The sequence below is a fragment of the Brachypodium distachyon genome, chromosome 2, assembly GCF_000005505.3.
Source record: "Brachypodium distachyon strain Bd21 chromosome 2, Brachypodium_distachyon_v3.0, whole genome shotgun sequence".
In the NCBI taxonomy this organism is placed as follows: Eukaryota; Viridiplantae; Streptophyta; class Magnoliopsida; order Poales; family Poaceae; genus Brachypodium; species Brachypodium distachyon.
In genome coordinates, this window is record NC_016132.3 from 41,122,409 (window position 1) to 41,148,020 (window position 25,612).

Here is a 25,612-nt window from a genome sequence, read left to right on the forward strand (position 1 = left end):
CTCCCTGCATGCTATGTTGCATTATTGCGGTCGTTAGTGGGAAGGAAGGGCCCCATGGCGTTGCGGATGCTGTTGAAGCTCCTAGAACATCTCCTGTGATTGTGAACTCAACTCCCTCATCATATCATCGGATATCTCTCTTCTCATCGCAGCTCACATTCCTTAGTTTCCACGTCTCAGGGGATCAGCAGTCCTCCTCTCGTGACCATCCAACACTGGAATAAAATAATGATATGGATGTACATTATTGTGTTGTGTGTGACCAGCCCCCACCAGGAGATCGAGATGGAAAGACCCATCCAGGCTTTGAGTCCACTCAGTGCACGTCCTGCCGCCTATAAAAGGGAAGATGGCGAGGTCGTCGATCGAGCAAGCAAGGGCCAGCAATCTCCTTCTTCTCCTAGCATTATATTCTTCTTCTCCAAGAGGATCGATCCACCAACATCTTTCTTTACTTGGCTCGACCACAAGCTATAGCATAAATATGGTTCGTGATCGCTGGATGTTCTTGTCAATTAAGAATTGCATAGTGCCATATGCTAGAGTAATTATTTCAGTAATTATAATAGTGGCGATCGGTCGTTATTAATTCGATAGTGTAGTAAGCTACACTTGCATGCATGCAGGAAGAGAAAATGGAGACTGGGGCTAGGCCGTCGTGGATCGGGGCCGGCAACGGCAACCTGGTGCACGACGCGGTGGACTACCATGGTTGCCCGGCCGACCGTTCTCGCACGGGCAGCTGGGTGGCGGCGGCGCTGGTGCTCGGGATCGAGCTGTGCGAGCGCCTGGCGACGATGGGCATCGCCGTGAACCTGGTGACTTACCTGACGGACACGATGCACCTTCCCAGCGCCGAGTCCGCCAACGTAGTCACCGACTTCATGGGCACCTCCTTCCTCCTCTGCCTCCTCGGCGGCTTCCTCGCCGACTCCTTCCTCGGCCGCTTCCTCACCATCGCCATCTTCGCCCTCCTCCAAGCACTCGGCACGGGGCTCCTGGCGGTTTCGACGACGGTGCGGCAGCTGCGGCCGGGGCCGGGGGAGGCGGCGACGGGGCTGCAGATGGGCGTCCTCTACGCGTGCCTGTACCTCATCGCGCTGGGCACCGGCGGGCTCAAGTCGAGCGTGTCCGGGTTCGGCACGGACCAGTTCGACGAGCGGGACGACCAGGAGCGCGCCGCCATGGGGCACTTCTTCAACCGCTTCTTCTTCTTCATCAGCCTGGGCACGCTCATGGCCGTCACGGTCCTCGTCTACGTCCAGGACCACGTGGGCCGGAGCTGGGCCTACGGCATCTGCTCGGCCTGCATGCTCCTGGCCGTCGCCGTCTTCCTCTCCGGCACCAGGAGGTATCGCTACAAGCGGAGCGCCGGGAGCCCCATCGTGCACATCCTCCAGGTGCTCGTCGCTGCGGCCCGGAAGCGCGGGCCGATCAAGCGGGGGCCTCTCGCTGCCGCCGCGCTCTACGAGGACCGGCAAGAAGATGAGAGGATCCCACACACGGCCCAGTTCCTGTGCCTGGACGCGGCGGCCGTGATGGCCGGCGAGGAGGACAACGAGATCGGCACGGTCGGGCGGCAGGCGCCGAACCCGTGGAAGCTGTGCTCGGTGTCACGCGTGGAGGAGGTGAAGATGGTGGCGAGGCTGATGCCCGTGTGGGCGACCACCATCCTCTTCTGGACCATCTACGCGCAGATGATCACCTTCTCCGTGGAACAGGCCACCACCATGGACCGCCGCATGGTGGGCAGCTTCGAGATCCCAGCTGCTTCGCTCACCGTCTTCTTCGTCGGCGCCATCATGCTCACCCTCGCCCTCTACGACCGCATCTTCATCCCGCTCTGCCGGATCCTCACCGGACGCCAGGGGTTCACCAGCCTCGAGAAGATCGGCATCGGCCTCGCCCTCTCCATCGCCGGCATGGCCGCCGCCGCCGTCTGCGAGAAGAAGCGCCTCGCCGTCGCCGCAGCCGCGTCCACCGACACGGCAGTGCTACCGATCAGCGTGTTCATGCTGATCCCGCAGTTCCTGCTGGTGGGCGCGGGCGAGGCCTTCATCTACACGGGGCAGCTCGACTTCTTCATCACGCGGTCGCCCAAGGGCATGAAGACCATGAGCACAGGCCTCTTCCTCGCCACGCTCTCCCTCGGCTTCTTCCTCAGCAGCGCGCTCGTCTCGCTCGTCAAGGGCGCCACCACGTGGCTCGGTGACACCATCAACCACAGCCGCCTAGACTACTTCTACTGGCTCCTCGCCGTGCTCGGCGCAGTCAACCTCGCAGCCTACCTCCTGTGCGCCATGTGGGCCACGCCGGCCGCCGGCAGCAGCAAGGCGGACCCTGCTGCTACGGCCGCCGACGAGAAATGCTAGCTAGCTAGTTGCTGCAGTTACTTTCAGTCATACTCCTAGCTTGGCGTGCGTATGGATCTCGGGTGTACGTACGGCGTGCAGCTTCCATGTAATTTGATAATGTTAAACTTGTTTCCCCTCCAGTTCATTGGAAATAAGAAGGAAATCAGTATAACAACATTCTCCATTGCTCCTGCAATAAATGTGAACTGACGTAGAGAGTTAAAAAAAAATGTGAACTGACGTAGACATACCCGGCCTTCTAGCCAATTCACATGGCAAATTGCAATTCGTCATATCCTAAACTTCATACTGAGTCCCGTAGTATTTTCAGAAGTTCTAACGCATTGAGTCCGTAGTACATCAGCAAATCATATAGGCCAGAGTGACGTAGCAAAGACCAAGACAAAAGCTCTATTGTCAGCAAGCAATGCTTACCACGGCGCAGCAGCAGCATGGCTGAAATCGCGCTCCGCAGACATGAATGACTCCTCAGCTCGACGAGCGTCCACTTGGAGCTCAGCAATCTCTGAACCTTTTGCTGCCCTCTGCTCCACGAGCAATGCTTTCTTCTCTTGGGCATTTAAAAGCATCTCCTTCAGCTCCCTGATTCCAATATCCAGCATGGTCAGCTGTTGATCTACTCCGTTGTAGGCTCCTTCCTTCTCAAGTATATCCTGTTCCAGGATTTCCTTCTTGCCCTTGAGATCCATCTGGTGATTCTTGATACAGAGCAGGTTTTCGAGGCGTGACCTCAGGGCGCCAACCTCGAACCCATTCTCTTCCAGCTCTGAGAGGCTACTCATTTCCTATGGAAAACTTGATCGTCATCCTGAATTCGCATGTTTTGTATGCTTGCCAAATTGGCAAAAGATATCATGAGCCCCACTGCATTTCCTTCCCGAAATTCCGGGTGACAATCCGGCATCAGTTTGCTGAAGTGTGGATTCTGCGGCAACCTTGTCAAGACTTCCACTCTGGCGTGGGGTCTCAGTATAAATGAACTTGTAATGAGTTTTGAGGGATTAGTGTTGTTAGGTGCTGGCATAAATGCCGATAGATCGCATGTCATACCTGGATGCCCAAATGAAGATGGCCCTGCTGATTTCCAGGTAATTGGCATTTCATGGCCCATAAGATGCTGCGGCGAGGGGCTAAATTTACTGCGTAATCCATTCACAATCTTCTTGGCTGTCAAAAGACATCCTTCTGGTCAGACACAATAGTATTAATGGTCCACAAACTACTTTCTGAGTTTCAGCAATGCTTACAGTTCATAATGATCTGCAAATTGCAGTGTGCTTCCTCCATGGGACAAATGTCTGCTATGTTGTTCACCACCGCCATCTGTACACACATCATCAACAGACAGTTACAGTTGACATGATATTAGATTAGACAGAAGACATCTAAGGTGTGTTTGGTTGGTGAGTGGACGAGGACACTGTAAATGCTTGGTGTTTCGTAAACAAAGGATACTAGAAAATAAACAATTTACTGACGAACACTATAATAGTTTGGTAACTAGCCAAGTTGCAACAGTTCACAATCGATATCATAAATATTCTGAAATAAGATAAAGTAGTGTGAGTTGCGAATATACATGAGTTATTTGACATTTTATAATTCACTTAATTACATACTGCAACTATCATGCTTCACGCACTAGCCAATGCAACCAAAAGACCGATTTGATGGAAAGGGTCAGGCAATTCACCTATACACTTCAACACCCTCCTCAAGTGTGACGGGGAAAAGCAATCCACTTATACACTTCACCCCCCCCCCCCCACGTGTGACGGGGAAAGGCAATCCACTTATACACTTCAACACCCCCCACCCCCACCCCCCTCACGTGTGACGGGGAAGACAAGTCGACACGTGTAAACTCAGAGGTATGGCTCAAGAGGCCAATACGCGGACGGAGGGGGCAACAACAATTTTGTAGGAAATATTGCGAAAGCCAGGATTCGAACTTGAGACCTTTGGCTCTGATACCATGTCAAGCTTGGCGCACTAGCTAACGCAACCAAAAGACCGATCTGATGGAAATGACTAGGCAATCCATTTATAGACTTCAACAACAACAACCATGTGAAATCTATTGTGCACAACTAGTTATCCTTAAATTTGGAAATTGCATACAAAATTCACACCCTATCACAACAAGCCACAGGTAATCATATGGTTCCGGAAACCCTGAAAGGCTCGTGGATATACATACATGGATTCATCCAAAGAAGAACAGTCAATCCGCAAGGTGGAGCCACCATCACCACAGAAAATCATTTACATTAATAAATATTTGTTACTCCCTCCGTCCAACAAAAGATGTCTTAAGTTTGTCAAAATTTGAATGTATCTAGACATGACTTACTGTATAGATGCATTCAAATTTAGTCAAAGTTGAGACATCATTTGTTGGACGGAGGGAGTACTACATACCTACAGGGTTGCAAGTTTGCTCTCACTTAAGTCCCATTTCTAGTTCATTTGGTATTTGCTAGTTCAAAATCTTGGCTCAAAATTTGAACTAAAATTGAAAAATTGAACAAAGAAGTGGGACTTAGGTGGGAGCCCACTTGCAACCGTACATACCTGTCATCATATTATCATTTAAAAATTCAGGAGGAAGAATAGTGAAAATAAAGTCTTAGTGAGATATCATTGGCAAATGGGAGTTTTTAAGAGTTTTTTAAGGACTTCCATATAATCCTCTACCTCTTCAAAATTTGAAGATAATACTTTATAAGCGAGTGTGTTATGTTCTACCAAATCATGAATTAACGATTTTGACGTCTTCCTAGAAAACACCTCAGTTCTGCAGTCTCCTAGAGCCAATTTTACATAAATCGAATGAGCTACAGGAAAATGGCCTTACTGCATCAGAGGTCTTTTGATGTCGCTCGGGTACTTCCATTTTCTTCGATGAAAGAAACTGAAGCAAGTTGGCAGTAAGTCAGTAACGGTAAGAACAGCACGAGCAGCTACTAGTAAGCATTTCCATGCACAAGAGGTCAACCTTAACACCCTGTTGAGTCGATGAAGATGGCCCTATTTTCTGAGAAATTGGGACCTCAGAATCTCTTGACCGTTATCTCATTGAATTGGCTTCACCATGCAATTGATCAACAATGCTCTGTTTAGCTGATGAAGATTTTTGTCTAGTTAGACAGGTTTAATCAGTGTAATGCAAACAATTGAAACAAGGACGTACCGTTTCTGGAAGTAACTAAACTGGTATCTACAACTTCATTGCAGTTATCAGCCACCCAGCACTTAACGTGTGTTGAGGTGATTTAGCAAGAAACATAGTAAACAGGAAGACTGCATAGCAATCTGAAAGGAAAATGAATGACATAATAAAGATCAAATGTAATGCAACAGGCACTAGAATCATGTACCTTTTTGACTTTTGGACAGCTTCCCTGATTTCCAACTCTAGCTGTAGAACCATGTGCCATTGGCTGAGTTTCTGATCGAAAATGATATGATTTTGATGCTTCTTTTTTTACATTCATTCCAATAAGCCGTTGAAGTGGTTGCATCCCTAAAACCGGGTAACATGGCAGTGGCACATCATCATTGTCTAGGCACACGAGTTCAACCTTGAGGCCTTGTTGTGCACATAAAGATGACCCTATTTTCCGAGAAATTGGGACCTCATAATCACTTGGCCATTGTCTTATTGAATTGGCTTCACCATGTGGACGATCAGCAATGCTCTGATTAGCTAATGAAGTTTACATTATAGTTAGTTAGTTTAATCTTGTGTAGCACAAGTTACTGTAACAAGAACTTACTGTTTTGGGAAATAATTAAACTGGGATATGCAACTTCATTGCAGTTATCAACCATCCAGCTCTTAACCCGTGTCTAGACAAGTTACATGAAACAAACAAATAAGAAGACTGCATTTATATTTCCAAGGAAAATGGATGCGTACTATAAATTGAATGTGATGCGTCTTGACTCCCCGCAAAAAAAAGGGTGATGCAAAAGGCGCGAGAACATCATTTACCTTCATAACTTCTTGGCACACATTTCCTGATTTACATCTCTAGCGGTAGAATCATCAGGTGACATGGTCAGCTTCTGAATGAAAATGACCCGACAGTGGTGGTTCTTTTGTTTCATTCATTCGAGGAAGCCATTGAAGTCGCTACATCGCAAAAACCGGGAAGCATCTAATTTCCATGTCATAAAAACAAATATTAACAAAGTTATTCTTGGTCAAACCTTGTCTTAACGAATGCTAATATGTATGTATTGAGAAAAGGAGGGAGTATGTCGTAAGCATGACTGCATCAGGTAGTAAACCATTGCGCTTCTTGCGCTTTCTTCTTAATGAAAATGGCACGTCGTTGTTTGAGAAAAAGGTAGTAAAGCATACAGATTGTGAGCTACCTTTGTCAAACAGTTTCTCCTTTTTCCATCAACCTGCATGCAGTTCATCTTTAGTAGTGTGCTCGATGCCTGCATGCATTGTCTCCCATTTGCCTTATTTTCATTGTCCAGTTTTTTCATCGTCATGGTGTGTTTACCTGAAGGACCTTCGATATATATCCCAAGCTTAGATGATGATCCAGTTGTAACTTGTTTGGAATGTAAAGAGTGCCTCATGTTTAGTCCTTCATTTCTCACATTATTTGTCCTCAACCTTTTGTTAGGGACAGAGCAATTCTGATCACTCTTAATTAACGATACAACAACAGATAATCCACAATCCGAACTAAGGCCTGGAATTGGTTTTCTTGGTCTAGTAGATAAAAGAAATTGATATGTGTGACAAAGTAAAGTTCTTTAGTCCAAATGTTTATGCAGTTTCTTTTCTCTGGCACTGGCACCCCACAGAGCTGATTGCAATGATCGTAATGATCATCAGGTGAATTCAGGTCTGAATCTGATGATGACAAGGTGCACAAGGGCTGCTGATCCAACCATGAAGCCTTGACATTAAAGGTAAACAAACCTAAACTGATTCATCAAATCATAACTTCACCATGCAATCAGGTAATCGAACTTATTTTATTATATTTTTGAGAATGCAACAGTTATAGTGATCTCCAATTTGTTTGTGCTCTCCAGTTTCTCGATGAAATGAACAATGGCTGCTTTGCACGTATATGTGTCCTTCATAGTAACTTTCTATTGTATATTTCTCAATATTTAAGATTCCTTCATACTCCCTCTGTCCCAAAATAAGTGACGTGACTAATAACTGCTTTGTAGTTGTGTACTTCCCTGCTAAATAGTTTTGGAGGAAAAGGGAACATGAAAATATTTGATATAATGGAGTAACAAACAGTTGTTGTCTTTTTGATAACTAGGTACATTCAGTTTGTTTTCACTATTATCAAGTCGGGAAGCCATGAACCTGCAATGGTAGCTCATCATGACACAAAAATTACGAGCAAGTAAACAAAGTTTCGATTGTTAGCTCTTTTTTGCTCCATTGTTTATAACTAAGTTTGAAGATGGACAATACATATGCACGTTTTTCTATTTGGTTAGAAATGGTTTCTACAATACCAAGACAACATGAATGTACTAGTATCTTCTTTTAACAGTAATAGCTTATCAAATCTTTTTTGACGGGCAAGCAGATTTCACTGCGATTCATTAAGTAGGGGGAAAACTGTACATGATAGAGAAAAACGAAAAGAAGAAGAAAACAGGAAGAGGGAACCCAAAGCTCCCCAGCAAGAAGTTCTGCTCCTGCCTAACAGCCTCCCTGAAGAGGCAACTATCACTCTTAATTAACGATACAACAGCAGCAGCCGAGAGAGATTCCTTGTTGAAGATGCCCCTATTTCTTTCCTTCCAAATATTCCAAACAGTATAAGCAGCCACGGTTATAGTATTTGAAGATTCTTTGCTTTTTCCCAACCTCAGCAGCTTTCTCCACCATATTTTCAAAGAATTTGATCTTGATGCAATGGAGAAGGCATTTTCGCAATTTGTCTTCATATTAAACCAAACTTGTTTTGCAAAAGTGCAAGACAGCATAATGTGCGGAGCAGATTCAATTTTTTGATCACAAAAACAACAAAGATCATCATGGGGCCATCTACGAGAATGAAGTCTGTCTGCAGTCCATAATCGGTTCAGCAATAGGAGCCATAAGAAGAATCTGATTTTTTTCCTTCACACTTAGATGTCCATATTCTATTCAATTCCGGCTTGTGAATCCTTCCAACAAATTGCATCTTGTATGCAGATCCAACAGGTCTGCATACAAGTATTTTCCATCTGAATAGGCTTTCCAAGTGATCGAATCAGGGGTGGCCGTCAGCAAAATCAAATTAATCTGAGTCCACAACCGAACAAAAGATACAATCTGATCACTGGTGTTAATTCTCTGAAGACCCTTCATCCATCTTCCATTAATAAAAGCCTTAGCCACCAAAATGTTCTTCCTTCGAGCTAAAGAGAAAAGGGATGGTGCCACTGCCATCTCTTGAGGGGAGGTACCATTGAGCCAACGATCTTTCCAAATAAAAAAATTCAAACCATTTCAAATTTGAATTTCAGTGCAGGCTGCAAAAAGAGAGCGATCCACATCATCACAGGGAACATTCATTCCCTTCCATGGCCTATCATCATTCTGCCAGTTGAGCAATAACCATCTCAATCTAAGAGCACGACTGAATTTCTCAAGGTTTTTAGTTCCCATCCCTCCCATATCCTTAGGAGCACAAACCGTGGACCAATCTACCAAGCATTTCCCTCCATTTGCATTTTCTTCACCACACCAAAGAAAACTTCTTCTTATTTTGTCCAGTTTCTTTATAGCCCGGCCGAAGGAGTAAAAGTTGTTAGAAAATAAGTGGCCAACGAGGTGAGGACAGAGTTAACCAAAATAAGCTTTTCCTTCCAAGGTTTCAATCTGCCAACCATCTTGTCAATAAGAGGTTGAAATTCGACTCTTCTAGCACTCAAAGGGAGTCCAAGATACCGGCAGCAGAGATGAGCAGAAGATCCACCAAAATCCTCAATAACATGCTGAAAAATTTCTGCCTCGCAGCAAATCGGATAGGCAACACACTTCGAAGGATTTATAGTCAGCCCCGACAATTGACCAAACCAAGCAAGAATCTGAATTACTGCATTCATTTCACTTTTTACTGGGTTCAAGAAAAGGGCTGCATCATCAGCATATAGACTACATCTCATTTCAACATGTCTTCGACCAACAGGGGAGAGAATGCCCATCTCAGTAGCTTTAGCAAATAGTCTATGCAGCGGTTCAAGAGCAAGAATAAAAAGCATTGGGGCAAGCGGGTCACTTGCCTTAGCCCCCTTCGGTGGTTTAGAGAATCTCTCGGCGAGCCATTTAATAAGATCTTGGACATGGATGTCGATAGCATAATGGAGATAAGGTCAGTCCATCTGGATCCAAAACCAAAATTCCTCATCACTTCAAGAAGGAAGTCCCAATGAATGGAGTCAAAAGCCTTGGCAAAATCCAATTTTAAGAAGATGAAAGATGTTTTTCTTTCTTATGGCATCCTTGATCACATTTTGAACGAAAAGGAAATTGTCATGAATGGATCTTCCTTTAATGAAAGCACTTTGGCAGGTCGAAACTAATTTCAGAAACTCTAGCGCTAATCGGGAAGCCAACATCTTGCCCAAAATCTTAGCCACACTGTGCATAAGGCTAACCGGTCTGCAATCCCAAGGAGACACAGCATCATTCTTCTTCAGAATTAACACAATATTAGCTGAGTTTAACAGATGCCAATTCCAACCCTGCAGGTTCATCACTTGATTCGGAGCCAAAAGAAGGTCAGGAGCAATGATATCAGCACAGTTCTTGTAAAAGGCACCGACAAATCCATCGGGGCCAGGAGCCTTATCAGCATGGATGTCAGAAATTGCTTTAGTCAATTCATCAATGGAGAAGGGAGCTTCGAGGCTGGTAAGGTTGATTCTTGGAAGCTGAAAATTTTCCCAATTAACATCAAAGGTTCTGGGCTGCACTGCACCGATTAGTGACATGAAATGATTTTTTAGAAGAGCAGCTTTCTGAGTGTGGTCAGTGATCTCTTTCAAGGTGCGTAACCGAAACAGGAGGCCCAACAACCGATCCCATGAAAAGCTCCAGAGGCACCATTGGCCCAGCTGAGAAAGAGGTCACAAGGTGCAGAGCAGGATCTATATTCAGACGAGCAAGCTGAGAACACCAATCAAGGCACGAGGACAAAGTAACTGAAAGGAGCAGCTCCATCGTATCATATGAAAGGGAAGCATTAAATCCCTCAGCAAAAACAGCCTCCTTTTCCGCTGGCCGCATCAGATCAATTGACAAGCCAGCGTTGAAGTCTTCAGCAAAAGTAGTCTCCTTTGCAGCCAGGCACGCATAGCAGGAGAGCTCGTCACGCATTGGGTCCACCGTCCACCTCCATGAAGTTCTACACATCACTTCTTTCACACAAAGGGAAGGTTTCCATCTGTAGCGGTTTTAAATAACACGCTATTTTCTCGCTATAGCGTCCTTATAGCATATCTGGACACTCGACGCTACGTTTAAGCAATTTTTCTCGCTATGCCGCTATTCTCGCTATTAGCACACTAAATGGCGCTAAACGCTATTTGCTATAGCGTCGCTAAATAATTTAGCATCCAAAATTCAAATAGTACCATGCCGGCCTAAAGACCAGCCTCAAAATCTCTTATTTTAGTCTGTCAGACCTAAACGGCTCCACCATGAGGACAGAGGCGGCAGATCCTACGACTCGTGACTGGCAGCGAGGGCGACAACTTCTTCCTCCAGCTCGCAACAGGCCACCTTTCCTCCAGCCCGCCACCAACGGCGACACCTCCAGTGCTTTAATTATGCTTCAAATCTATGTTTATGTCATTGACTTGGTCTCGTAAATGATTGGAGAACTTTTTAATATGTTGTTATACTGAAACCTTTAATTTTGGACTATATTTGATTTATTTATTTTGCAAAACACTATTTGAAATAACACGCGCTATAGCGTCTAGAGAGGACCAGCGCTAAATGTCATGGTCCCCTATTTAAAACCATGATATTCTCTACGATCAACGAAGCTTTAGTTACTTCAGTAGGCACGGTCGAACCAAGGTGCTGTAAAGATTCCTCAGACTGCTGCAAGCTGGCTGTTGGGGCCACCTCGTCAGAGGTCACTGAACCAACATTTGAACCGCCCGAACCAGGCTCATCTGCAGCATGCCGACGACCATCTCCATCACGCCGCCGGTCCGGTCGGAGTGAGAGGAAAACCGTCCTCCTGGGCCTCTTGATCCACCCAACGAAGCCGGAGGAGCGCCATTGCTTTAAGATTGATTAAGCATAGTGCTCTCGCCCCTATGTTTTGTTAATCTTTATATCCACTCTTTGGGTTATGCGTGCTTGCAATTGCGAACGCTGCTTGTTCTTTATATTTCTTTCTACAGTGTTGGAATGGTTGAGTACATGGGCTGCTTGATTCACCGAGTTGGAGAAGACAGTGAATCGTACATTGCACCCCGTGCACGCTTACATGACTAACTAGTCACAAGTCTTTTCTGATACAGAAATGCATGATTGATTATTTTTTATTAAGATCAAAACAAGGATAATATGACATTGGACGATGATGCAGCAGCAGTGTAAAAACAGAGTCGTCTCGGGGGGACATAGGCTCAGCAATAGAATCAAGCGTAGGTGTTGGCGATGTCGGCGAGGTGTCCCGCCAGCACCTCGGGCGCCGAGAGCATGGCCATGTGGTCAGCTCCAGCCATCTCCCTGACCTCCGCCACGGGGACGCTAGCGATCATCTGCCTCTGGTACTGCTCCACCATGGCCAGGTCCTGCTTGGCGACCACGTACACCTTGCTCACGGCGCCGTACCGGTCCGCGCTGAACGGCGGCCGGCGCCGCTGGTCGGCCACGTAGTAGGAGCTCACCCTGGCCAGGCTCTGCGACAGAGTATAATCCTCCTCCGGGCAGAGCTGGTACAGCATCCTCCGCAGGAACTGCGGCCCGAGGAACACGGACGGCGGGGCGTGCCCTTCGTCCGTCACGCTGTCCATCCAGTCCAGCCCCGCGGGGAGCGCCTCGATGGTGTGCGTGCGCGGGTGTGCGCAGTCCGGCATGAAGGCCGTGAGGAACACGGCCGCGGCCACCTTGTCGGGAAACTCCTCGGCGGCCAGCGCCACGCTCATCCCGCCGAAGCTGTGGCCGACGAGCACCGCCTTTTCGCCCGGGGGAAGGGCTCGGAGGGCGTCGAGGAGCGGGCGCGAGTAGTCCTCGAAGGTGGGCGCGTCCCGGAGCGGGCGCGCGTCGGCCCCGGAGGCGGCCATGTCCGGCGCGTCCACGCGGTGGCCCGCGGCGCGGAGCAGCGTGGCCACCTTGTACCAGCACCAGCCGCCGTGGCCCGTGCCGTGCACCAGGATCAGCCGCTTCGAGGCCGCGGTCGCGGCTGCCGGCAGCATGGACGAGGACGACATGGCCGGGCCGCCGGGCGCTCCTCTGCTCTGGTAGCTAGTCTGGTACTCTGGTATGGGCTGCCTGCCTGCCTGCTTAAGCGGCTTCGTTCTGGTGGAACTCTCCTTTGGTGTTGGTGGTACGCCTCTCTTTGTTGATGAGCCCGAGTGAAGTATTGTCACGGCTGATGTACGCTCGTTGACGGAATTCGTACTTTTGCGCCGGGTCAAACAAAGTTTGCTGCACATGCAGGATGCGAACAAGGGGTCGATGAACCGGCCTACAGAGACGAATTTCCGATCAACCAAAATTATGAGGCTGAGCTCCCCGCTGGTGTCTGCTCCACGTGCACAGGTCTAGCAACTCAAGCAAGATCGGCGACGGCATTGCGGCCGGCCGTTTCGATACTGGTGTGCGTGGGGCAGGGTCGTTCGTGGTTGAGATTGAGCCACTTCACTTGTTAAGGCTCGGTAAGTTAAGCTCGTCAATGAAGGCCGGCTTGGTTCGTTACGGAGTGTTCGTTACAGGCATACGTAGATAGCATGCTGTTCGGCGAGATTTTGTACCAAAATTTCCCCTTGTGAATTGAAAAAAAAAATGATGACCATGGCACATACACTACTAGAAATCACAGTTTTTTCTAGGACAAAACTCTTTACCTAGAGATGATTTCTCTTTTTAAGGTAAAGTAAAGTTGCAAACAGTGTAATCCTAAATAAAGACAATTTACATTTAAATATAATTGTGAAGTAAACTATACCTATACCTAAAGTTAACTACGGCCCTAGGTAAAGAATGCCACGCTGGCGATTTTTATTGATACTTGATGACTCTTGTATGTTGTTCTTTTTTCGTTTGAAAATTGTACATTTAAATTGCTGATTGGTTTGGTCATTGTGTACGCTCTCTTCTGCTTTTAGTTTTCCTTTGTGCTCTTGCAATTTCCGATATAGTTTGGATTAAAATACAGGTCATTATCTGTGATCTAACTGTTGTGGTCTAATCTTTTTTATCATGATAACTTCCACATCCCATACGGATTAGGCTGAGGCCTTAGTTTATGTACTCATGGTCGTTGTATTATAGGTGGTGCCATGATATCACTCGAAAACCAGCCGCTAATAAAACATTTCTGAAGACAATATTTTTTTCTCGTGGGAAATCCTAAAGGTAGTAGTATATATTAGTATTTCGGGTGCCACCGTGTGTCCTCCTTGTTCTTTCAGATACACCAATACACCATTACTTGTATATGTGTTACAATCAGGTAGGTCGGTACGTAAGTTGTGTGTCACAACCCATATGAAAACCAATACTACCTCCGATCCGATAAAAGGGATATATTTATTAAAGATACAATGAGAAGTTTGGCATTGACTGCAAACCTAACAGGCATACAACTTGGCATTCATCAGTTGCTTCCTGGTAAGTCCATCATCCAACAGGGTGCGTATGCAAAAGAAATCTCCAGATCGGAATACATATGCTCCATTATTCCCAAGTATCTAACCTTTGAGCTATTGAAATAATAAGCAAATGTCATGCTTCTATAATCATTATGAAAAAGGGCGATTTCTTTGTAAGGATGAAATCCCAGGCACAAAAAATAATTATTCGAAGCTTTCGGACAGTCCATAGTGGTAACAACACTTCCATCATTAGACTCCCATTCAAACCCATCTTTGGATAGTGCCGCGTTGTATTCACATACGACTTTAAGGTTGACGTCATTTTTCAACAATAATTCCGCCTGATCAAGTGACTGTGAGATCCATGGTCCACTGTCAATATCCTTAGAGGGATATATTCTCCATGCTGTCTCAAAGTTGATTTCGTTATTCAAAACCCAGTCTATCACACCACGTGATTCAGAAAGAAACCAAATCTGATATGTGGATAGGCCATCGACATCCAGTACACAATAGACCCCTTTCCTTGATTTTCCTATACGCTCTAGTAAACCTTTGCCTCGTTTTGGCAGCATAATTACTTTGTACTTATCATTCGATAAGTTTATTCTGCAAAAAAGCAAATCAACATCAAAGATTGGATGCCAAATAGCAATGATAATGTACTAATCTTTGGGTGTGTAAGTGTGAGTATAATACCTCAAAATAAAACCACCGTTTGTATGCCTAGAAGGAACGTAGAGCGACCTCTGCCAGTAAGCGGCGTAGTACATATTCGCATCAGATCTCCAATGTGATTTCACATCAGCGATCGTTCCTGCAGCATCTCCTTCTCGTACAAATGACTTGTCCCTCCAACAATTCGTCTTGGAGGAGAAAACCTGCATGACATACGTCGAAGGTGGCCACTCCGCCCTGCACGCCGCATCGTTAGGGATACGTGGGATGTAGAACACCTCATAATGTGGCGAGACGGTGGGGTCATAGACGAGGTAGCGGTTGCTCTTGTCGCAGCGTCCGCACTCTATCCAGGGCAACGACGCCCACTGCCGTGTGGCCGGATTGACCACCTTGCCGTTCAGAGTCAAGAAGAGGCCATTGCAGTAGTCTGCCATCTCGCCGGTGAACTCGGCGTAGCCTGGCCGGTTGTCGAGGTAGTCGAGCCTGCTGGTGATGTATCGTGTCGTGGAGCGGCGGGCGAAGAGCTTCGGGGGCGCTATGTGGTTTACGTCGTAGATGACGGCGTCGAGCGAGAGAGGGAGCAGGTCCACGCGCAGCAGACGGTGGTGGTCGACGGTAGCGCGCCAGGCCTTGCAGACGCAGCGGGCGGCGGCGAGGACGCGCGGCGGTAGGTGCCGGAGTATTTCCTCCAGCATGTCGGGGTGCTCCATGTCCATGTCGACACCCTCCCCCGTCGGTTTGTGAGGAGATCAAATCGAGGAAGAAGACGTACGGTCAAGTAGGTCGTTTCGTTAGGAAGGCGGCTCGGAACGCGTGATTGATGGCAGAATCGATCAATCTCCGTCACCCCATGTATGTATGTATATATATGGTAAGACGTCGATCCAAACCTACCTATGTAGGAGTCTATAGGTACCGCATCCGACTCGTGCACGGCAAAATCTTCCGCCTCAACTATCCGATTCGTACAAGATATGACATTTTTCAGTTTCCTGTTTTCATGTTTCCCTGAAAACAGAGTTGTAATCCGTTTCTGTTCTTCCATGGATTTTATTTTTTTGATAATTACTCAAATTTTGAAGATAACTAACCACGTCTGCAACGGGTCCATGGATTGGTTGTTTGTTTTGCGGAAACCCCATTTGACACTATCTTACCCAACATGTAGTCCCTTCGTTCATAAATAAGTGTCAGATCTAAACACTAGCTGCCATGTGGCCCGTGCTAGACCCGATCACGCGTGCTCTAACTTTCCCCAAGGGGAGATTGCGATTAATTCATTTTTCTTGTTATTCCTCGAAATTGGATCTAGACTAGACGGTGAAGCACGCTTCGCCGTGCCGTTAACAACTGAGCAGGCCTTGACACTTGACTCTACATCAAGATCCATGAGCTACGATCAAGAGTTACGCCGCGGGCAAACTACCTGCTCCAAAGCTGTTTCTGCCGCGGCAGGCCAGTTGCCATGCTAAGCGCATTGACACGGCAGGATTATCACAAGAAATTGCGTGAGATTAGAAAAAAAAACGAAGGGTAGTTTCTACAATAGCATATTTTCAAATTATATATTTATCAGTACGGACTTAAGCCAGATTAAACTAAAAAAGAAAAATGGGCTAATCCCAATCAAAGTCGCCGTCCTCCTCACCGTCCTACTCCTCCATGTTGCCGACACGGGCACCGCCATCGCCGCCCTCATCGTCGTCGATGGTGTCCCAATTGAAGGACCCACTGTCGTCGTCATCGGCGGCGTGGCTTGGGCCAGCCCCTGCGTCGCCTCCCGTCATCTGCAGGTAGTCTCAACGGGACCACTCGCGAGCTGCGTCGTCGGGCATCGGCGGGAGGACATCTAGGGACATAGGCATGGCGGCGGCCCAGCCTGGAACATTTTCGGGGCCGCCGGGCCCGACGCGCGAGAGCTGCACATGCTCCTCCGCCCCCCACACCGGCGCATTGTCAAAGGCTCCTCCATGTCGCCTCGGCGATCGTGCTGGCTGCGGCGCGTCTCTGGCAGGGACTCACATATGACGATGCCACTCGCGCGGCGGTTCGCCGGCCACTTCAGGACCACCATGCGGACACGCTGGAGCGGCGTTACCGCAATTGCCTCGACGTGAACAAGGCCTGGCTCGTCGGGTAGAGGAGTGCCGCGCACAAGATGCTCCATGACGGCCTTCAAATTCCGACCCGGCACGCCCGAGAACGCCGCCTGCCCCACGACATTGTTACTGTGCGACGGAGGACCCAACAGCTCTGCACGGCACTGGCGGAGCACCGACAGCAACCACACGGTGTTGTTGGGGTTCCACCGTTCCTGCATGGCCGTTAGCATGCGCTCTCGGTAGCGATAGACCTTCGCGAAGAATTCTGCCGTCCCTAGACGCGGCACCGGAGGGATCCTGATGCCGTCAGAGCTAAGCGTCCACTCAGACGCCAGCCTGGTGTCTGGCGGTACGGGGTACCCCATGTCGTACAGCTCCCACGCCTAATCGGCCGTCAGGATGTGCGGGCCAAATCCATTGTCAAAGACGCCGCCGAAACGACCGCTGCTTCTCCACCCGGCTATGTCCGCTGCTCGTGTGTATGTGGATGCATAGTGGATATAGGCGTGAGTGGCTGCATCAAGGCATTGTGCCACCGGCTTTTATTAGCGGGGAAGCGAGCAGTAACATTTATGTCGGCATAGAAACCATGCGACGGGCAACGACGCATATTCCCAGACCGTAGCCATCCGGGTTCGTCGCCTGAAATGACGCATGCTGCCGTCGTGAAAACCCGCGCCTGTTGGGATGCGACGCTGGCCAACGCTCATCTCGTGAACCGCCATCGCTGGCGCTTCCGTTGCTGACACCGCACTTTTGTAAACATGGGCACAGTAGTCAGCACTGAATTAATGAGGGCAAGGCGGTCACCGTAGGACAGTAGCTTCCCCTTCCAACAACCCAGTTTTTTTTTCAAAACGCTCTTCCACCGATTTCCATTCTTTATTAAGCACCGTACGGTAGCGAATTGGAATCCCCAGATATCGAAACGGGAGTGTTCCAGATTCACAACCAAAGATTTGCTTGTAACTGGGCTCTTCATTTTTAGCATTACGGGAAAAAAAATCTCGCTTTTATGGAAATTGATTTTTAGACCAGAAAGCTGCTCAAAGATACAAAGGATTAATTTTATATTGACGGTTTTCGCTAAGTCGTGTTCCATGAAAATAATCGTGTCATATGGAAACACCACCCTCAACTAAATGAGGAACCAGACCCCCAATTTTGTCCATCTTCCTTGGCTCGAGCAACTAAGACGGCCAGCATATCCGCAACAATATTGAAAAGGACAGGCGACAACGGATCACCCTGTCTCAACCCCTTGTGAGTTTGGAAAAAAAATCCCTATGTCATCATTCACTTTAACCCCCACACTTCCTCCCTAAACAAATTTTGAAATCCAATTGCACCATATTGGGTCGAATCCCTTCATACGGAGCGCATGTTGAAGGAAGAGCCACTTGACCTCATCATAGGCCTTCTCAAAGTCAATTTTGAATAAAACTCCATCCATTTTTTTCCGATGAAGCTCATGGATGGTCTCGTGAAGAACAACCACACCTTCCAATATGTGGCGTCCAGGCATGAAGGCCGTTTGCGAGGGGCTAATCACTTGGTGGGCTATCCCAGCAATGCGGTTAGTAGCTACTTTCGTAAAAAAAATTAAAACTCCCATTAAGTAAACAAATAGGTCTGTACTGCTGGATTTGAACTGCATCTTGTTTTTTGGGAATCAACGTGATGATCCCAAAATTAAGTTTAAACAGGGGCAATTGTCCGTTTTGGTGCTAGGCAAAAAGAGTCAACAAGTCAGATTTAATAATATTCCAGCAAAAATGATAGAACTCAGCAGGGAAACCATCCGGGCCAGGTGCCTTGTTACGTTCCATTTGAAAAATAGCATCATGCACCTCCTGTTCTGAAAATGCCACAACGAGAATGGCATTCTCCACATGGGAGAGTTGAATGATATCAGCCACATGATCTTCCAAAAGGGAGAAAGAATTCGGCTCCGATGCCCCAAACAATTTCTTATAAAACAGAAATATAAAGTTGAAGGTTGGCTTGACCAGTGATCGTGCCCTCATCCTGCTCTAGCTGAAAGATCTTTTTCTTTCGATGTTTTTCATTGGCCATAAGATGAAAGAAATTCATGTTATTGCCCCCCTCCTAAATGTATTTAACCTTTGCCCTTTGTGCCCATTTAGAGTCCTCATCACGTCTTAGGTTAGATACGAAATCATTAGCCTCTCTCAAAGTGGCCCGTTCTGCCATAGAGAGATCAACGGATTTGGCTTTAATATCAAGATCATCAATAATTTTAAGGAGTCGGTCACTCTCTTTTTTGTATTTTCCACTTAGGTTCTTAGCCCATCCACGAAGGAAACACGCCGTTTGATCTTATTGTGCCATCGCTCAATGGGCGTGCGACCTGGTGTCACGGAAGCCCATTCAGCGGCAATCAAATCATAGAAACCTTCCTCACTCAACCAGGACAGTTCAAACGAAAATTGAGCTCGATTTCCCAAATGAGCCTGATCACCGGAGTCAATAATCAGTGGTGTGTGATCCGACCCCGAGCGAGCCAAAGCATGGACCGACACCAAAGGAAATTTTTGTTCCCAACCAATACTTGAGAGCACACGGTCAAGCTTCTCATATGTCGGAACCTGACGACGACGGTGGAAATGTGGACGTCGTGGAGGAGGATTTAGACGATGTCTGCGTTTAGACATCCATATCGTCGAGCTGGTGGAGACCTTTTTTTTTCTCATATCGTCTAAAGAGCATATAGCCAAGCATATCCACGAGCTGTCGAGGATGCTCTAAGCAAACGAGATAAGAGCGAGAGATGTGTACATGTGCTTCATGCCCGGGCCAGTTGCCACCACGAACATCGTGATCCCTGCTGTCCAAGCCTGTCACCAGTACCAAGTCCTGATTAATTCATGCTTCCACGGACACGCATGCCAGAAGCCCCAACATCAAACACCATGTATGTATCACGACATATATCTTATTCATCCGCGGATAAAATGCAACGACCGACCGACGTTGATGTACATACGACTAGCTACACGCAAATCGATCAGCTGACCTTATTGCATCATGAACAGCCTAATTTAAAACCAATACAAGCAATTGAAATAACCGGCACAACTACTGAATGCATTCCCGCTCAACAACTAATCAACGAATTCCTTCTGCACAGGGTTGTGATCGTCGGAAATTCTCTCCCTGAATCTTCATCGAATTGGCACACGAAGCTATATGCGCACAGATGATGGACATACAGGCTTTGGTGGTTTCAGGCTCGAACATTGCTCTGTCTTGAATAATGCTGGTTTTGCTCAGGCGGCACTCTTAATCTGCAGATTGCACAATCATATGAGATGCACGTTGCGGAGTTAGACATATTTTTGCTTGAAGAATTCCAAGAAAAATCTTGCTTTCCTGGATGTCTTCTGAAGCAGACATTCAGGCAAAAACAGCTCTCTGGAAATAAAACAGCATGGCTGCAATGATATTTTAGCTAGATAGTTACATATTAAAGATTTATTGATAATTATACACGCAAATTTTATGAATCTTAAATAGTATTAGCAACTCAACCACACCAGCTGTTGCAAAATCATGTCGTGCACATATTTTTGCTTCTAAATCCCAAGAGAAATCTTGTTCTCTTGATGTCTTCTTAACCTAGCTAACTAATTGGGCACATTTAACACCTCGGGCGAGTCAGAAACAGTTGGCTCATTGTCTAAAAATATATAAATAATACTGCTAGTATTTGCTAGCAAGCCTTCTGTTCTTAAAAAAATGGCATACAATTCGATGTTCATCCATATGATTAATTGTTGCACTCCATCCGGGAAGATATGCTATTTCTAGATGTATAATAACATATTGAGATTTCATATCTATGCATGATTAGTCAATCCATGAATCAGACATATTAACTAGCTACTCAACCACATCAGCTGTTGAAAAATAATGACACACATAGTCGTGCACATGCAGAGGGAGACAAGACAGGAATGTGTATATATAATCTTTTTTCACGCCATCAATCTGCCATCTGATCTTCATAAAAATCAAGGACCGCTTTCCCTTCTTAAATGAAGAGTCTTGGTGTTAGCTAGGACAAGATAATGCAAGCTTACCAGTCATGCCACCTGGACGTTCATGGGGACGGTTGGTACATTCAGCAGGGTGCCGTTGCTGTTTGCGCGATCTGTCGAACAGAAACGAAATGTATGAAAATTAATAATGCAGGTGAAACCGATCGAAACAACTGGACTGGAGAGCAAGCTGGTGTAAATCTTTGTTACTCTCGCGCGTGGTAAAAGGAAACGTACGTGCTGGTTGTCTGGTAACGAAGAAGCAGGCGCCGATGACAATGTAGCAGAGGAGGAGGAGGACTCCCTTCAGATAATGTGAGGTTCCATCCTGCAATTCAAACTCATTGAGTTATATTTTTTTTTCTTTTCACAGTTGAATCCCAACATACATGTATGAAGTATATGCATTCCATCTATCTGAATTGAAAATCTGCTTTTTCAATAACTAAAATTCAATCATCTGGAGGTGAATAATTTTTACCTGGAGGGTGAATGCTGTGACTAGCACCGAGATGAAGAGAGAGCCGGTCTCTAGGAGCTTGAAGTCAAGATCCATCTGGATGCCCATGATCCAAGCGACAAGGACACTCAATGGCACCTACCAAACATTGGCACGTATACATAAACAAACAGAGCAAATTCCATGATCCATGATGCATAATTATTTGAAGCGAACGAGACAAAGAAACAAGGGGAATAATATTGGATGGATGGATGGAATAAATGTAGCATGTACCCACCACGAACATGGAGATCTGCGTGGCCGACCCCAATGCCACCCCGAGTGTGATGTCGAGCTTGTTCTTGAGCGCGAAGATGATGGCGCCGGCGTGCTCGGCGGCGTTGCCGACGATGGGGAGAAGGATGATGCTGATGAAGCTGACGGAGAGGCCCCACGCCTGGGAGGTGGGCTCGATGGTGCCCACCACGTACTCTGACAGCACGGAGATGACGACGGTCATGAGGACGAGCCACAAGAGCGCGCTCCAGAAGCCCAGCACCGGCACCTCCTCTTCCTCGGCTTCGTCGCCCCCGGCGCCGCCGCCCTCGATCTCCTGCGGCTCGAAGAGCTGGCGGTGCGTCTTGAGCTGGAAGAAGAGGTAGGCCACGTAGGCGAGGAGCATGACGAAGCTGGATGCCCTGGAGAGCTCCAGCACCGTCGTGTCGGCCGCCACCGAGTGCTCCCCGGCGCCCACCGCGTACCGCAGCAGCAGCGGCAGCGACTGGCACAGCGCGCCCAGGATCAGCAGGCCCGTGCTGACGTCCGCTTGTTTCTGCACACGCATCGCATACAAATTGTTGAGAAAATGATGCTCGATCTACTCCAGTTTCTGAGAAATGTGTGCATAGCTGCGCTGTGATATGACGTGACAGTAGTTACCCTGTCGTAGGGTTGATCGTGGTGGAGGTTCTTGATGCCGCCGCAGAAGAGGGAGGTGCCGAGGACGAGGAGCAAGTTGGAGAGCACGGAGCCCAGCAGCGAGCACTTGACCACCTCGATCTTGCCTTCCATGAGCGCAAACAGCGCGATGATCAGCTCCGTCGCGTTGCCGCACGTCGCGTTCAGGAGCCCGCCGACTGCAAACGCACGCGGAATCAAATTAGTCTAGTTTAACCCCCTAACAATTCCTTTCCTCGTCTTAATTAAACCAACAAATTAATTAATCTTTGCTGTGAGATTCCCTAGCTAGTCTTTAAATATATGCGAGCTTGGGATTTGATTGATTGCGTGTGACTTACTGGTTGGGCCAGTGTAGAGCGCAAGCTGCCTGCGAGGAAATTAAACAGAAAGGTGTCAGCAAACACACAGGTTACAGTTAGTCACCTGCAAATTAAGTAAAGGCAACTTTTTTTAACGGGGATTAATTAAAGGGAACTTTCTACAAGCATGAAACGTTTTGGCTTACTCTGTTAGGAAGCTGACGCGCTCCGCGAGAGGAATGAGGCCGATTAGACTACACGCGAACACCCAGACCTGCAGTTTAGTATTGTAGAGGCATCTTAATAATTTGCAGCAACAGCCAAATGGCTTTTTTTTTATAACTCAACGGCAAAAGATATTACTAACACCCTACACCATATCACGATGGAAGTAGTAAACAGAAGTGTATATAATTTCAGACGAAAAAGATTTGCAGGAGTGTTTCTCAGACTGTCGTTGTTTAACCGTTATAAGTTTAAACGTATGTGCATGCACGGGATGATGCCAAGCTCCCAAGCAGATAAAAGTAAGCCAAGTGGGTGCAGGAGAAACTCGCAGTTGCACCTAAAGATGGATGGGCTCCGTACGTCATCGTCTCTGCAGCTGCACACGGCAGAGACCTGTCGTCTAGTCTCCTCTTCGCGGTGCTGATTTGGCGGCTAGCTAGTCTAGAGTCGCTGCAAAGGTATACCAGCAGTACGTGATAGCGTGATAGGGGTCAGTCAGTCGGTCAGTTTTGCTGTGCACGCCGTTTTGGGAAAGATTCTTTTTACCCAAGCTCCACTGATCGATCTGAACCCGGCCGGAACTAGCCTACGTGCTTTTACCTGAGCTGAATTTAGATTTAGATACCGAAAGTTGTATTGCTATAACTTGGTAAAAATAAAAGGAAAGGAAGTTGGCGTTAATTAATCGGACTAACGACACATAATCTCTTGTGTCTAACTGATCAAGATCTCACATGCATGTGTACAGATCATTCTCGCGCGCGTTAATAAAAACGTTTATCTGATCGGCACTCTTGTTTATGACGTGCCTATTTTAAAGAAGAAGACGGTGGTTGCGGCGACTGACAGCATATATGTGTACAGCACTGGCCAACAAGGACACCATTATAAGTTTACTTATTTTGACACGGGCATGTTTAACAAGAGCAAAAGGCATTCGTTTCGTTCTTCCACATCCAGAAGTCGGATAGAGTTTGTTTGCCGCTTTCTTTTAGGATTGTTTGTTTGCCGCTAGCTACCTGTATTCAGTACCTCAGTACTCAAACATCTATACGGATAGATTAGTTTTAAGAAAAGTAGAACTAAGCTAGAGGTACGTTCTCGTAGCAGTACAAATGTGTACAAATGCGTGTCAGCGTGCGTGCAGCGGCCCATGTGGCCGTAAAATTCAGCTACAGGACAGGACGCAAAGGGACAAGAGCCATCAAAGAGATGGTCAGGCAGGCAGTACAGGCCGGTGTACGTGGCGTGAATTGTTATCTTTAATAGTCAGCTGGCACCTGATCACGACAGTAATTTGGAATAGAATTAAGCAGAAGAGGTCGATCGTGTACGGACCGAAAGAAAAGGGAGAATTTAATGGCATTCATGGTCAAACTATGATGACTACGCTGTATATACCGCAGATCATCGTAACAGTAGCATGCATGCATAATTCCATAATCCATATCCCATCCAAACTAACAGAAATTAGATACGGCGAATTAGATAAGGAAACCATTGATGCGTGCGTGCACGTAATTAGAAGCGGTTGATTGATTGCGTACCTGGCCGAAGTGGAAGCACTGGGCGGCGACGGCGAGCGGGACGGCGACGAAGAGCACGGCGAGCTTGGTGCCGAGGAAGACCTCCTGGAGGTTGGCGAGCACGGGCCGCAGCCCGGCCACGGGCAACTTGTGCACCAGCCTCGCGTCCGACTTCTTCCGCAGCGAGGACGAAGACATGCCGTGCGCCGTCCGGGCCAGCCCGCTGTGCCCGTGCGCGTGCCCGCCGTGCCGCGCCGGCAGCAGCCGCAGCCCCGACTCCTTCCTCGCCGGCGCACCCGCCTCCATCGCAGCCGCCGCCGCGTCCATAGAGCGCTAATTCAACTTGACAAACAAACCTAGATTGATAGTATGTTACTATCTCAAAACCAACACGAGGAGCGGGGCTGCAATGTGTCTTAGCTAGTACTCAGTCGGCACGGATGCGTACGGATGTTTTTGATCCCGGATGGGCTTGACTGTGCGAGCAAAGAGGAGGAGCCGGAGCGTATATTTATGGGGGAGCAGCAGGGTAGGCGTAAGCGCAATTATTCCCCTGCGAGGAATGAATTATTGACCCATCCCTCCATGTTACTACTACAAGGATGCGCAAACCGGCCAGCACCACAATAATATTCAGATCGATCCACAATCTTTGCGATTCAGGATATATACAGAGAGGAGATATAAATGTATAATCGACTGGTAGATCGATGTAGTGGAGATTAGAGACTCTCTTTTTGGAATAAGCAAGACAAGACAGAAAAAAAAAGAAGGGAGATCGATAGAGATTAGACTAGAGATCTGTATGGTTTAAATGGGTGGATGTGCATAGATAGATCGATGACACACACATAAGAAGGGAAAGGGCATTTCGATCCTAGCTAACCCCCGGCCGGCTTGAATGCGACGACATCGCCGTATACAGGGTGCAGTTTTGCGAAAGCAGTTATGATTTGCGTGAGGAGGGGACGGGGGACGAAGCTTCGCGGAAGCTTCGTAGCACAAAAATATGGCATCATGGTGCGTGGCGTGACACGCCACGGAAACGCTCGCGAGCCAGCTCCGTCCGTCCCCGGCTGCATGCATGCATGGCTGGCGCGGCTGCTGGCTGC

The 25,612-nt window shown here is 47.4% G+C and overlaps 4 protein-coding genes across 5 annotated transcripts; 1 reads left to right on the forward strand and 3 right to left on the reverse strand.

The window, feature by feature from the left end:
* Positions 1 to 205: 205 nt before the first annotated feature.
* LOC100826962 (protein NRT1/ PTR FAMILY 6.2) lies at positions 206 to 2,536 on the forward strand. Of its 2 annotated transcripts, none has more exons than XM_003566729.4 (2): positions 206 to 487; positions 627 to 2,536. In XM_003566729.4, exons 1-2 carry the CDS (start codon positions 350 to 352, stop codon positions 2,370 to 2,372), a joined length of 1,884 nt encoding a protein of 627 aa, XP_003566777.2. In that variant the 5' UTR covers positions 206 to 349; the 3' UTR covers positions 2,373 to 2,536. The 2 variants fall into 2 exon arrangements, with proteins under 2 accessions (XP_003566777.2, XP_024315877.1); XM_024460109.1 differs by having other exon boundaries at positions 368 to 487; positions 603 to 2,536.
* A 9,197-nt stretch (positions 2,537 to 11,733) lies between these two features.
* LOC100827778 (salicylic acid-binding protein 2) lies at positions 11,734 to 13,062 on the reverse strand. Its single transcript, XM_003569143.4, has one exon. It carries the CDS (start codon positions 13,038 to 13,040, stop codon positions 12,021 to 12,023), a length of 1,020 nt encoding a protein of 339 aa, XP_003569191.2. The 5' UTR covers positions 13,041 to 13,062; the 3' UTR covers positions 11,734 to 12,020.
* Positions 13,063 to 13,995: 933 nt separating this feature from the next.
* Positions 13,996 to 15,809, reverse strand: LOC112270576. The gene is made up of 2 exons (XM_024458302.1): positions 14,901 to 15,809; positions 13,996 to 14,810 (listed from the first exon to the last, which is right to left on the reverse strand). Exons 1-2 carry the CDS (start codon positions 15,596 to 15,598, stop codon positions 14,204 to 14,206), a joined length of 1,305 nt encoding a protein of 434 aa, XP_024314070.1. The 5' UTR covers positions 15,599 to 15,809; the 3' UTR covers positions 13,996 to 14,203.
* Positions 15,810 to 19,904: 4,095 nt separating this feature from the next.
* Positions 19,905 to 25,122, reverse strand: LOC100825299 (vacuolar cation/proton exchanger 1a). Its single transcript, XM_003569135.4, has 9 exons — positions 24,522 to 25,122; positions 22,953 to 23,020; positions 22,786 to 22,814; positions 22,427 to 22,623; positions 21,786 to 22,319; positions 21,527 to 21,643; positions 21,283 to 21,373; positions 21,088 to 21,158; positions 19,905 to 20,292 (listed from the first exon to the last, which is right to left on the reverse strand). The coding sequence occupies exons 1-8, from the start codon at positions 24,825 to 24,827 to the stop codon at positions 21,091 to 21,093; spliced, it is 1,410 nt and encodes a 469-aa protein (XP_003569183.1). The 5' UTR covers positions 24,828 to 25,122; the 3' UTR covers positions 19,905 to 20,292; positions 21,088 to 21,090.
* Positions 25,123 to 25,612: the final 490 nt, after the last annotated feature.

Bases quoted from the DNA above. Each gene is read 5' to 3' on its own strand.
- LOC100826962 (XM_003566729.4), top strand. From the start codon at position 350: ATGGCGAGGTCGTCGATCGAGCAAGCAAGGGCCAGCAATCTCCTTCTT. The intron at 488-626 runs GTTCGTGATCGC...GCATGCATGCAG, and splicing joins CAAGCTATAGCATAAATATG to GAAGAGAAAATGGAGACTGG.
- LOC100827778 (XM_003569143.4), bottom strand. From the start codon at position 13,040: ATGTGCAGCAAACTTTGTTTGACCCGGCGCAAAAGTACGAATTCCGTC.
- LOC112270576 (XM_024458302.1), bottom strand. From the start codon at position 15,598: ATGGACATGGAGCACCCCGACATGCTGGAGGAAATACTCCGGCACCTA. The intron at 14,811-14,900 runs GTATTATACTCA...GCTTTTTTGCAG, and splicing joins AACGGTGGTTTTATTTTGAG to AATAAACTTATCGAATGATA.
- LOC100825299 (XM_003569135.4), bottom strand. From the start codon at position 24,827: ATGGACGCGGCGGCGGCTGCGATGGAGGCGGGTGCGCCGGCGAGGAAG. The intron at 22,320-22,426 runs GTAACTACTGTC...ATGCGTGTGCAG, and splicing joins ACGATCAACCCTACGACAGG to AAACAAGCGGACGTCAGCAC. The intron at 21,374-21,526 runs GTAAAAATTATT...TTTGAATTGCAG, and splicing joins TCACAGCATTCACCCTCCAG to GATGGAACCTCACATTATCT.